The sequence below is a fragment of the Chroicocephalus ridibundus genome, chromosome 7 (assembly GCF_963924245.1).
Source record: "Chroicocephalus ridibundus chromosome 7, bChrRid1.1, whole genome shotgun sequence".
NCBI lineage: Eukaryota > Metazoa > Chordata > Aves > Charadriiformes > Laridae > Chroicocephalus > Chroicocephalus ridibundus.
The window spans coordinates 27,993,213-28,006,692 of record NC_086290.1 but is presented as its reverse complement, the minus strand read 5'-3'; the positions used below and the strand labels follow the sequence as shown (position 1 = coordinate 28,006,692).

At 40.5% G+C, this 13,480-nt stretch overlaps 1 protein-coding gene across 4 annotated transcripts in view; it reads left to right on the top strand.

Annotated features, from left to right (window-relative positions):
* Window positions 1–13,480, top strand: part of TTN (titin) — a 244,001-nt gene that overhangs the window by 215,958 nt on the left and 14,563 nt on the right. For all 4 annotated transcript variants that reach the window (XM_063341962.1, XM_063341960.1, XM_063341959.1 and 1 more), the window contains 21 exons: window positions 113–409; window positions 513–1,100; window positions 1,202–1,504; window positions 1,651–1,947; window positions 2,410–2,697; window positions 2,785–3,084; window positions 3,177–3,479; window positions 3,667–3,972; window positions 4,082–5,848; window positions 5,944–6,240; window positions 6,800–7,087; window positions 7,179–7,478; window positions 7,558–9,624; window positions 9,706–10,008; window positions 10,094–10,399; window positions 10,493–10,783; window positions 10,903–11,202; window positions 11,309–11,614; window positions 11,861–12,166; window positions 12,256–12,537; window positions 12,829–13,422. In XM_063341962.1, coding sequence (XP_063198032.1) covers window positions 113–409; window positions 513–1,100; window positions 1,202–1,504; window positions 1,651–1,947; window positions 2,410–2,697; window positions 2,785–3,084; window positions 3,177–3,479; window positions 3,667–3,972; window positions 4,082–5,848; window positions 5,944–6,240; window positions 6,800–7,087; window positions 7,179–7,478; window positions 7,558–9,624; window positions 9,706–10,008; window positions 10,094–10,399; window positions 10,493–10,783; window positions 10,903–11,202; window positions 11,309–11,614; window positions 11,861–12,166; window positions 12,256–12,537; window positions 12,829–13,422 — 10,089 coding nt within the window. The remainder of the gene's footprint in view (window positions 1–112; window positions 410–512; window positions 1,101–1,201; window positions 1,505–1,650; window positions 1,948–2,409; window positions 2,698–2,784; window positions 3,085–3,176; window positions 3,480–3,666; window positions 3,973–4,081; window positions 5,849–5,943; window positions 6,241–6,799; window positions 7,088–7,178; window positions 7,479–7,557; window positions 9,625–9,705; window positions 10,009–10,093; window positions 10,400–10,492; window positions 10,784–10,902; window positions 11,203–11,308; window positions 11,615–11,860; window positions 12,167–12,255; window positions 12,538–12,828; window positions 13,423–13,480) is intronic.

The window sequence follows — 13,480 nt, the reverse complement described above, 5'->3', positions numbered from 1 at the left end:
CAAGTTCATTTAAAACCACATTTTCTCAATCCAGATGGCATTCCTATATAATTGCTAATATAAAAAGCAAATACTTGCTATATTGCTTAACCTGTTGCACTTTTTTCCTCAGAAAAACCCAGCCCACCAGAAAAACTTGGCGTAACAAATGTCACAAAGGACAGTGTTTCTCTTTCATGGCTAAAACCAGAGCATGATGGTGGAAGCAGAATTGTGAGCTACCTCATTGAAGCTCTTGAGAAAGGACAGCAAAAATGGGTTAAGTGTGCAGTTGTAAAGACAACTCATCATGTTGTCCATGGTCTTAAGGAGAATGTTGACTATTTCTTCAGGGTGTCTGCAGAAAACCAAGCTGGTTTAAGTGATCCTAAGGAACTACTGCTCCCTGTTACAGTTAAAGAACAATTAGGTATGCTTCCTGACGTGAGACAAAAGTTGATACACATTAAATTGGATTCATATTTAAAAAGAGAGAACATTTTTTCATGGTTTTAAAATGTTTTCTTTTTCAGAATCTCCTGAGATCGACATGAAGGGCTTCCCTCATAACACTGTATATATTCGAGCAGGATCAAACCTGAAAGTTGAAATTCCAGTTTCTGGAAAACCAGTGCCAAAGGTGACATTGTCTAGAGATGGTGTTCCACTGAAACCTACCATGAGATTTCACACAGAAACCACTGCCGAAAGTCTCATCATTAATCTTAAAGAAAGTGTGGCTGCAGATGCTGGCAGATATGACATTACTGCTGCCAACTCAAGTGGCACCACAAAATCTTTTGTTAACATTGTTGTGCTGGATAGACCAGGTCCTCCTGTTGGTCCTGTTGTCCTTAGCGATATCACTGAAGAGAGTGTAACACTCAGATGGCAGCCGCCAGCTTACGATGGTGGAAGTCAAGTTACCAACTATATTGTACTGAAAAGAGAAACAAGTACTGCTGCTTGGTCTGAAGTATCTGCAACCGTTGCTAGAACTGTTATTAAAGTTATGAAGCTCACAACAGGAGAAGAATACCAATTCCGCATCAAAGCTGAGAACCGCTTTGGCATCAGCGATCACATAGACTCACAATGTGTGGTTGTCAAGCTTCCTTACAGTAAGTAATATGCTTCTCATGCTATAGGTCAGTGTTTTAATGCTCTGATGTTGAAAATAATAATTTTGTTGACACTTAATCACGTCTTTTGATATCATCAGCTACCCCTGGCCCTCCTTCCACACCGTGGGTCACGAATGTAACCCGAGAGACTATTACTGTTGCATGGCATGAACCAGTCACTAACGGCGGCAGTGCAGTCATTGGATACCACCTGGAAATGAAAGACAGGAATAGCATATTATGGCAGAAGGCTAACAAGACCCTCATTCGCACAACTCACTTCAAGGTCACCACCATCAGCGCTGGCCTTATCTATGAATTTAGAGTTTATGCAGAAAATGCAGCTGGCGTTGGAAAAGCAAGTCACCCTTCTGATCCAGTCCTTGCAATTGATGCTTGTGGTATGTATTCCCTAGAAAATAAGCCCAACCATTTAAGTAGTGGGTTTTTGCCTTTTTTTCCCCCCGGGATATTCCATCCTGTACAGTAAGCCAATATCCAAAACAGCTGTTGTTCATTAGAAATACTCTTATGTTTCCTATTGCAGAACCACCAAGAAATGTTCGTGTGTCAGATATTTCCAAGACTGCTATCACTCTGTCATGGCAGAAGCCAGCATTTGATGGTGGTAGCAAGATCACTGGATACATCGTAGAGAAACGTGATCTTCCAGATGGCAGATGGACAAAAGCTAGCTTCACCAATGTTATTGAGACTCAGTTCACAGTATCTGGTCTGACACAGAATTCCCGCTATGAATTCAGGGTCTTTGCTAAGAATGCGGTTGGTTCCATTAGTAATCCCTCAGATGTTGTGGGTCCCATCACATGTGTTGATACATATGGTAAGTGTTTTGCAATAATATGAGAGTACCATTTTGCGGTACTAGGCAGCTTAAAGGCAGCACTGTTTTGTAAAACCATATTCTTTTAAATATGAAAGGCTAGTTTACAGTGATTGACTCATTAAGCTTGAATGACTGTAAGCTATTTGGGCATGACTGTAATGAACATTTTTGGTTGTATATGCATTTTTAAAGTCTTATTCTTTGAGCAACAGAAATCTGCCCATGCCCCATAGCCAAAGCGGTTATATTTATACATATGATTGCTTTCTGTGCCTGGTAGGATTAGTTCTAACTTGTTCTAGGTTTATGATTTAAGTTACATATGCTATCTTTACTTTGATTGGTAATTATTAAATACCTATAACTATTAGCTTAAGTAAAGAAAAAATGGTTTTGGTTTTATTAAATACAAGTCTAAAATAAGTATGCTTTTAACTTATTCTTATTTTTTTTCTTAAGGTGCACCTGAAATCGATGTGCCACCAGAATATACAGAAGTGGTGAAATATAAAGCAGGAACTTCAGTTAAGCTAAAATTAGGCATCTCAGGCAAGCCTATACCCACAATTGAATGGTTCAAAAATGGCAATGAGATACAAACCAGTGCACTAGTGTCTATTGAAAACACAACAGAATTTGCTTCTGTACTTATCAAGGATGCAACTCGACTCAACAGTGGCACATATGAATTAAAATTGAAGAATGCCATGGGCTCAGCATCAGCCCATGTTAGAGTACAGATACTTGGTATGTCTTGAGATACAACTGTATTATACTATTAAGCAATAATTCAGTAATAAATATTTAACATCTTCTTTCTTCTGCCTTCCACAGACAAGCCAGGACCCCCAAGCGGACCTATACAGTTTAAGACAGTCACTGCTGAAAAGATTACAATAATGTGGGACCCACCAGCAGATGATGGTGGTGCACCTGTAACACACTATGTTGTTGAAAAGCGAGAGACAAGTCGGGTTGTATGGTCTTTAATTTCTGAAAAACTGGAGGCGTGTATCATAACTACAACAAAACTCATCAAAGGAAATGAATATGTGTTCCGTGTCCGTGGTGTGAACAAGTTTGGAGTTGGTGATTCACTGGAGTCTGAACCCGTTATAGCCAAAAATTCATTTGGTAAGCAATATATAAAATAACTAATGCAACTGAAACGTGTTGTGTATTATTTGTAAGTAGTACTGATCTACTGACTTTTTTTTTTAACTCAGTTACACCTGGACCACCTAGTGTACCAGAAGTCACAATGATAACCAAGAATTCTATGACCGTTGTCTGGAATAGGCCCAGTGTCGATGGAGGCAGTGAAATATCAGGATATTTCCTTGAGAAGCGTGACAAGAAGAGTCTGAGTTGGTTCAAGGTTACTAAAGAAACCATTCGGGACACCAGACAGAAAGTAACAGGTCTGACTGAAAACAGTGAATATCATTTCCGAGTTTGTGCTGTCAATGCAGCTGGACAAGGCCCGTTCTCTGAAGCTTCTGACTTCTACAAAGCCGCAGATCCTGTTGGTAAGATAAAACGTACAGTATTTCTCATTGGTTAGAAATCAATAGACAATGAGCAATTAGGATGGGTTTGCACCAAGGGGCAGACCCAGGCAAACTGAGGGCAGATTTTATTCCTTTTTATGATTAATTGTAAATATGGCTTCTGTTTTCTCCCCCTCCCCTCCCCCCTGTAAACTATCGCTTACAGATAAGCCGGGCTCACCGACAAAGCTGAAGGTTGTGGATACAACCAAGACATCTGTCACCCTTGGCTGGATTAAACCTGCTTATGATGGAGGAAGTCCAATTACCAACTATATGGTGGAGAAAAGGGAAGGTGAAGAGCAAGAATGGACTGTAGTCAGTACTAAGGGAGAAGTGAGAACAACGGAGTATGTTGTATCCCACCTTCAGCCAAGTGTTAATTATTATTTCCGTGTGTCTGCTATAAATTGTGCTGGACAAGGAGAGCCTATTGAAATGACGGAACCCGTGCAAGCTAAGGATATTCTTGGTACTGTACATTTCAGTGATTTATCATTTTTCGGTGTTTCATTTTTTTTCAAAGCATTTCTTATTTTACTTTCCAAGTATGCACTATTAATTTTTATTTATTTCCACAGTGGCACCAGAGATTGATCTGGATGTTGCTCTCCGGACCTCTATTGTTGCTAAAGCAGGTGAAGATGTGCAAATAATGATTCCATTCAAAGGAAGACCTCCTCCCACAGTCACATGGAGAAAGGGTGACAAGAATCTTGGGAGTGATGAAAGATATATCATCCAGAACACAGAATCATCTACACTGCTTACTATTCCTCAAGTTACCCGAAATGATACAGGAAAATATGTTCTTACAATTGAAAATGGAGTTGGAGAAGCAAAATCATCATTTGTGAATGTAAAAGTACTTGACACACCATCTGCCTGCCAGAAGCTGCAGCTTAAGCATGTTTCTCGTGGCACAGTTACACTGGTATGGGAGCCACCTCTCATTAATGGTGGTTCTGAAATAACAAATTATGTTGTTGAAAAAAGAGATGCTACAAAGAGGGCCTGGTCAACTGTAACAACAAAGTGTTCTCATACAACCTTTAAGCTAACTAACCTGTCAGAGAAGACTGCATACTTCTTCCGTGTTCTTGCTGAAAATGAAATTGGACTGGGTGAACCTTGTGAGACATCTGAACCAGTGAAAGCTGCGGACATACCTGGACCTGTGAAAGACCTAGCCATGAAAGATTCTACAAAGACATCTGTTAAATTGCAGTGGACCAAACCTGACTATGATGGTGGTAGCATTATATCGGACTACATTATTGAAAAGAAACTGCAGGAAGAAAAAGAATGGACATATGCAGGCACAAGCAAGAGCTGTGAATTTGAAGTTGAAAAACTTAAAGAGCTTTCTGTCATGGAATTCAGAGTCTTTGCTAAAAATGAAAAAGGCATGAGTGATGGTGTTACTGTTGGACCCATTACAGTGAAAGAACATATAATAACACCTGAAGCTGACCTTTCTGATATTCCTGGAGGTCAAATTGCAGTAAGAATTGGACATAACCTGCACATTGAATTGCCCTATAAAGGTAAACCTAAGCCATCAATGAGCTGGCTCAAGGACAACCTCCCTCTTAAAGAAACTGAACATCTTCGTTTCAAGAAAACTGAAAATAAGATAAGCTTAAGCATCAAGAATGTGAAAAAGGAGCATGGTGGCAAATATAGTTTAACTCTTGATAATGTCGTCTGCAGAAAAACATTCACAATCACTGTCATCACTCTTGGCCCTCCATCTAAGCCAAAAGGACCTTTAAGACTAGATGAAATCAAAGCAGATAGTGTAGTTTTGTCATGGGAAGCTCCTGAAGATGATGGAGGGGGAGAAATTACTGGCTACAGTATTGAGAAGAGAGAAACTTCACAAATGAACTGGAAGCTGGTGTGTTCGAGTGCTGCAAGAACAACTTTCAAAGTACCAAACCTTGTTAAAGACACTGAATATCAGTTTAGAGTTCGTGCAGAAAATAGATATGGAGTGAGCCCACCTCTTGTCTCAGCAGATGTTGTGGCAAAGCACCAGTTTAGACCACCAGGTGCCCCAGGCAAGCCTGTTGTATACAACATAACCGCTGATGGGATGACCATATCTTGGGATGCTCCCGTTTATGACGGTGGTTCAGAGATTATTGGATACCACGTTGAAAAGAAGGAAAGAAACAGTATTTTGTGGCAGAAGGTTAATGTTGCGTTAATATCTAACAGAGAATACAGGATTACTGGACTGCTTGAGGGCCTGGATTACCAGTTCCAAGTATACGCTGAAAACGCTGCAGGTCTAAGCCGAGCTAGCGAGCCCAGCAAATTTACTTTGGCAGTCTCTCCAGTGGGTGAGTGAATGATCAATCGCTCATCCAAGGAAACAGTAGTCTTATAGGCTATGGTGAGCAGTAATAAAAATAAATTTTAATTATTTTCCTTTCAGATCCACCTGGTACTCCTGATTACATTGATGTCACCAGGGAAACAGTCACCCTTAAATGGACCCCCCCACTGCGTGATGGAGGCAGTAAGATTGTAGCCTACAGCATTGAGAAACGGCAAGGAAGTGAAGACCGTTGGCTCAGATGTAACTTCACTGATGTCAGTGAATGCCAGTATACAGTTACAGGGCTCAGTTCAGGTGACCGATATGAATTCAGAGTGCTTGCAAGAAACGCTGTTGGTACAATCAGCCCACCTTCACAGTCTTCAGGCTACATCATGACCAGAGATGAAAACAGTAAGAATTATTTCTTTATATGCTTGTATTTGGTACAGTTAGAGCTTTGGGATGTACTGAATGGAAATGCAAGGCCAAGGGGGGAAGAATGTGTGTCTGAGGTCCTTCAGTCAACTCAGAGCATTGCTGTTTGTACTCCAAGGTGGGAGGGATAAATTAAAGACACAAATCTGGCAGACATTTGCCAGACATCAATTGCTGAAAGGCATGGCAAGCTACATTTCTGTTGGATAAGCAGCAGCAGCAAAGTTGGAAAGAAATCATAAACTGTAATATTCTGATGCACTGAATAATTTAGAAATGAAAATGTACCTCAGGTAGCTTGGCATACTGTAACAGCATATATTAATGGTGTCTTTCACCTACTGTTGATATGATGCACTGTGTGCTTACAGGAGAGATAAGTTTATAGTTCATGTAATATCTGCTTTATAGAGAATGCTATTTTCTAAGTGAAAGAATTCTGTATATAGCAATCTTTTATAATTATTACCTTAAAAAGAGTAGCAGGAAAAAATACCTAGCTATATGGGAACTGAATTATCTTTTCCTTTTTTAGTTGCTCCTACAATTGAGTTTGGCCCTGAGCACTTTGAAGGCCTTACTGTTAAAGCTGGAGAGAGCATTAGACTTAAAGCTCTAATCAAAGGACGTCCAGTACCTAAAGTGACGTGGTTTAAGGATGGTAAGGAGATTGAGAAAACAATGAATATAGAAATAACTACAGCTATTGGATATAGTACAATCTTCATCAGAGATGCTACCCGGGATCATCGTGGAGTGTACACAGTAGAAGCCAAAAATGCATCAGGCACTAAACAAGAAGATATCACCTTCAGAGTACAAGGTACTGCACTAACACTTTCAGCATGCTATTTGAAAATACTATTTTATTCTAAGTGCCAGCAAATTATAATTATGAACCTTTAAAATTGCAGATACACCAGGAAAAGTTGGCGGACCAATACGATTCACAAACATTACTGGAGAAAAAGTCACATTATGGTGGGAACCTCCGGCTAATGATGGTTGTGCTTCTATTTCTCACTATATAATTGAAAAACGTGAAACCAGCAGGATTGCTTGGGCATTAGTTGAAGATAAATGTGAAGCTTGCAGCTACACTGCACTTAAATTAATTAAGGGTAACGAGTACCAGTTCCGAGTCTCTGCAGTGAACAAATTTGGAGTTGGCAGACCATTGGAGTCTGATCCAGTTACTGCACAAATACCTTACAGTAAGTTTCCACCTCATTCTGTAGAAATAACTGTGGAGTTACCATCTTGTTTTTCTAATGACTTTTTTTCTTTTTTTAGCTCTCCCTGATGCACCAGGAACTCCTGAGCCTACCAGCGTAACAGGAGACAGTATCACACTCACATGGGCAAGACCAAACTCAGATGGCGGAAGCGAGATAAATGAGTATATTCTAGAAAGGAGAGAAAAGAAGAGCATGCGCTGGGTTAAAGTATCCAGTAAGAGGCCCATTACTGAGAACAGATACAGAGTAACTGGCCTTATTGAAGGCAATGAGTATGAATTCCATGTCATGGCTGAAAATGCTGCAGGAGTTGGACCTCCAAGTGACGTTTCAAAGCTGATTAAATGTAGAGACCCAGTCAGCCCACCAAGTGCTCCTAATGTTGTAAAGGTGATAGATACATCGAAGACCAGTGTAAGCTTAGAGTGGACCAAGCCAGTTTTTGATGGAGGCATGGAAATAATTGGGTACATCATTGAGATGTGCAAAGCTGATCTTGAAGCATGGCAGAAAGTCAATGCAGAGACTGTTCTTGCTACTAAATATACCGTTGTTGATTTGGAAGCAGGAGAACATTATAAATTCAGAGTTAGTGCTGTTAATGGTGCTGGCAAAGGCGAAAGTTGTGAAGTTCCTGCTTCAGTCCAAACCGTGGACAGGCTTTCTGCACCTGAGATTGATATCGATGCAAACTTCAAGCAGACTCATATTGTAAGAGCGGGTGCAAGCATTCGTCTATTTATTGCCTTCTCTGGAAGACCTGTTCCTACTGCAGTGTGGTCCAAAGCAGATGCTAATCTTAGCTTGCGTGCTGACATTCAAACAACTGATTCATTCAGCACGTTGACTGTGGAGGAATGCAATAGAAATGATGCTGGCAAGTATGTCTTTACTGTGGAAAACAACAGTGGAAGTAAGTCTATTACATTTACTGTCAAGGTTTTGGACACACCTGGTCCACCAGGCCCCATTACATTTAAAGATGTGACTCGAGGTTCTATTACTTTAATGTGGGATGCTCCTGTTCTGGATGGAGGTTCACGTATACACCACTACATTGTGGAAAAACGGGAAGCAAGCCGCCGTAGCTGGCAAGTGGTGAGTCCAAAATGCACTCGACAAATCTTTAAGGTCACTGATCTCGCAGAAGGTGTGCCATATTACTACCGAGTGTCAGCAGAAAATGAATATGGTGTAGGCGAACCCTGTGAATTAACAGAACCAGTTGTAGCCACGGAAGAACCTGCTCCACCTAAGAGACTAGATATTGTTGACACAACCAAATCTTCTGTAGTTTTAGCTTGGCTTAAACCTGATCATGATGGTGGTAGCCGTGTTACTGGATACCGTCTTGAAATGAAACAAAAAGGATCTGACACCTGGATTGAAGCTGGACAAACCAAACAACTTACTTTCACTGTTGAAGGCCTTGTGGAGAACACTGAATATGAGTTCCGAGTCAAGGCAAAGAATGATGCTGGCTACAGTGAGCCAAGAGAAGCTTTCTCTTCTGTTATTATTAAGGAGCCACAGATTGAACCAACAGCGGATCTCAGCGAAATAAGCAGACAGCTTATAACATGCAAGGCTGGAAGCACCTTTACTATTGATATACCGATCAGCGGGCGCCCAGCTCCAAAGGTGACATGGAAACTTGAGGAGATGAGGCTGAAGGAAACTGAGAGAGTGACCATTAAGACAACAAAAGACAGAACCACACTGACTGTAAAGGATAGTATGAGAGGTGACTCTGGTAAATACTACCTCACACTTGAAAACACTGCTGGTGTGAAAACATTTACTGTCACAGTGGTAGTCATAGGAAGGCCAGGTCCTGTCACTGGCCCAATTGAAATATCATCTGTCTCTGCTGAATCCTGTGTGTTGACCTGGAAAGAACCTGAAGATGATGGTGGTAGTGACATTACAAACTACATTGTAGAGAAACGTGAATCTGGCACAACAGCATGGCAGCTGGTAAATTCCAGTGTGAAACGTACACAGATCAAAGTTACTCATCTCACAAAATACCAGGAGTACAGTTTCCGAGTAAGCTCAGAAAACAGATTTGGTGTCAGCAAACCCCTTGAATCAAAAACGATAGTTGCTGAGCATCCATTCGGTAAGTGAAACATTTTCCAAAATTTGTTCTTTTCTTCTGACTGAGGCATTTGTAATAATTAACATCTTTTTTTGCGTTTAGTCCCACCAAGCCCACCTTCAAGGCCAGAAGTCTATTCTGTGTCTGCAACTGCCATGGCCATTCGCTGGGAGGAACCCTATCATGATGGTGGCAGCAAAGTCATTGGATATTGGGTTGAGAAGAAGGAGCGCAACACCATCCTTTGGGTGAAGGAAAACAAAGTGCCATGCTGTGAATGCAACTACAAAGTCACGGGATTGGTGGAAGGCCTAGAATATCAATTCAGAACCTATGCTCTAAATGCTGCAGGTGTTAGTAAAGCCAGTGAAGCTTCCAGACCTGTAGTGGCTCAAAATCCAGTTGGTAAGTATTACTTTTAGAGTTACATTGCTATTTAAGCTAAAATAGAATTGCATTTCTCATTTTTCTGCTTTATTTATTCCTTCAGATCCACCAGGAAGACCAGAAGTAACAGATGTCACCAGGTCTACAGTGTCGCTGAGCTGGTCAGCACCCCTTTATGATGGTGGAAGCAAAATTATCGGATATATAATAGAACGCAAACCATATAACGAATCTGGAGATGGACGCTGGCTGAAATGCAATTATACCATTGTCTCCGAAAACTTTTTTACTGTGACAGCTCTTAGTGAAGACGAAGCATACGAATTCCGTGTACTAGCAAAGAATGCTGCTGGTGTAATCAGCAAAGGATCTGAATCGACTGGTGCCGTCATTTGCAAAGACGAATACTGTAAGAAATATTCACTTGGAACAATTAAAAACATGGTGTTCTATTTTAGTACTGTCATGTAATTTGTTCTTAATATCTTTTTCCTTATGACAGCACCACCAAAGGCTGAACTTGATGCCAGACTGCAGGGAGAAGTTGTGACCATTAGGGCTGGATCGGATCTTGTTCTTGATGCAGCCATTGGTGGGAAACCAGAACCAAAAGTCTTCTGGTCCAAAGGTGACAGGGAATTGGATCTATGTGAAAAGATATCTCTGCAATACACCAGCAAACGAGCCATTGCAGTTATCAAGTTCTGTGACAGAAGTGATAGTGGAAAATACACTCTAACTGTCAAAAATGCCAGTGGGATGAAACAAATTTCAGTTCTTGTTAAAGTGCTTGGTATGTATCCCGTGATTAATATTCATACCTAGTATACTAAAAATCCACATTCTTTTAAATAAGCGTGAGATGGTTTTCATTAGCAGCTAATAAAAATATTTATTTTCGTCTCTACCCAGATTCACCAGGTCCATGCGCAGGCAAAATCACTGTTAGCAGAGTAACAGAAGAGAAATGTACTCTGGCATGGAACATTCCTGAGGAAGATGGAGGTGCACAGATCACTCACTATATCGTAGAAAGGCGTGAAACCAGCAGACTTCACTGGGTTATTGTTGAGGCTGAATGCCAGACCTTATCGTGTGTGGTAACGAAACTCATTAAAAATAATGAATACATCTTCCGTGTGAGAGGTGTCAACAAATATGGACCTGGTGTTCCGCTTGAAACAGAACCTGTGATTGCCAGGAATGCTTTCAGTGAGTGTTACCACCTTCCATTCTGCATCAGCATTTGTGGAGTATTTCTTATAAATAAATGATTTGTTAAATGATAATTATTTTTTTCACCTTTAAAAAACAACAGCTATCCCAACACAGCCTGGTGCTCCTGAAGAAGTGAGCGTCGGCAAGGAACATATCATTATTCAGTGGACGAAACCAGAATCAGATGGTGGCAGTGAGATTAAGGACTATCTTGTAGACAAACGTGAAAGGAAAAGTCTGCGCTGGACACGAGTGAACAGAGATTACACCGTTTATGATACCAGATTGAAAGTCACTGGTCTCATGGAAGGCAGCCAGTACCAGTTCCGTGTCACTGCAGTGAATGCTGCTGGGAACAGTGAGCCTAGTGAAGCTTCACAATACATGTTATGTAAAGAACCATCATGTAAGTTACCACATTTAAAACATATTTTAATATTTATTTATAATAATCGAGCACAAACCCATGTTGACACTTAGACTAAGGTACCCAAAAATCACGTATGATCTCGCTGAACTAATAACTGAATAAATGTAGAAGCAGTCATAGTTCATTTTAAATGCATTTCCTGGCATTAGGTGTTTAGAAATCATTTTTAACGGTAAAACATTTCCTGCACCAATGTGAAACGCATTTTCTTCTTTTTCAAAGATACTCCCGCACCACCTTCAGCTCCAAGAGTTGTGGATACTACTAAACACAGCATAAGTTTAGCATGGTCAAAGCCCACATACGATGGTGGCGCTGACATTTTAGGCTATGTTCTTGAAATGAAAGAAGAAGGTACGGAACAGTGGTACCGACCACATACAACGGCCACTCTGAGGAATGCTGAGTTCACCGTGACTGGCCTTAAAACAGCCCAGAAATACCAATTCAGAGTTGCTGCTACAAATGTGAATGGTATGAGTGAATTTAGTGAATCGTCAGCCGAAATAGAACCTGTGGAAAGAATAGGTAATTTGAAGACTTAATGTATATTTTAAGGAATAATTATATTTTCCTTTAGAACTACTAAAAGATTAATTAATTCCATGTTTCATCAGAAATACCTGAGCTTGAGCTTGCTGATGATCTGAAGAAGACGGTTACAGTCAGAGCTGGTGGTTCCCTGCGCCTCATGGTTTCTGTATCTGGCAGACCTGCTCCCGTAATCACATGGAGCAAGCAGGGTGTTGACCTTGTAAGTCGAGCTATTATTGATACTACGGACAGCTACAGTCTGCTTATTGTGGATAAAGTTAATCGGTATGATGCTGGAAAATACGTCATTGAGGCTGAAAATCAATCAGGAAAAAAATCTGCGACTATTTCTGTAAAAGTATATGGTAAGTACTGCTACAATTTCATATGGACATTACATCACTTGTGGTGCATGTTGCTCAGGAATAAGAGAGTCTTTCATTTCCAAAAGAAGTTTTCAGGTTAAATAACATGAGAATGTTTGGGAAGTCAGAGAAACAATCTAATCCAAAGGAAAAATACATAGTTTCTAAAGCTGTGCTATTTTATAAATCAAATCCCAGTGTTGTTTTTTTCATTCAGAATCAGTTGTTGGCTGTGAATAGAAAGGATCCAAAAGGAAAAAATATATATATTTGTTTATTTGTTTGTTTTAGATACACCTGGTCCACCAGCTGCAGTGAGAATTAAAGAAGTGTCAAAAGATTCGGTGACACTTACTTGGGATATTCCAACCATTGACGGTGGAGCCCCCGTCAACAATTACATAATTGAGAAACGTGAAGCTTCCATGAGGGCTTACAAGACTGTCACTACCAAATGCAGCAAGACATTTTATAGAGTTACTGGACTTCTAGAAGGAGCTTTGTATTATTTCAGAGTACTACCAGAAAACATCTATGGCATTGGTGAAGCTTGTGAAACATCTGATGCAGTACTAGTATCTGATGTCCCCATGGTACCACAAAAACTCGAAGTGATTGATGTCACCAAATCAACTGTTACTCTTGCGTGGGAGAAACCACTACATGATGGTGGCAGCAGATTGACTGGCTATGTTATTGAGGCCAGCAAAGCTGGAACAGAAAGATGGTTGAAGGTAGTGACACTGAAGCCTACTGTCTATGAGCATACAATTATCTCTCTCAATGAAGGTGAACAGTACTTGTTCAGGGTCAGAGCACAGAATCAGAAGGGCGTGTCAGAACCACGAGAGATTGTCACAGCAGTGACAGTACAAGACCAAAAAGGTAGGTATCTGCTCTTGAAAATAACAGGGTGAAGCTTACACCAAATGAATGTGGTATT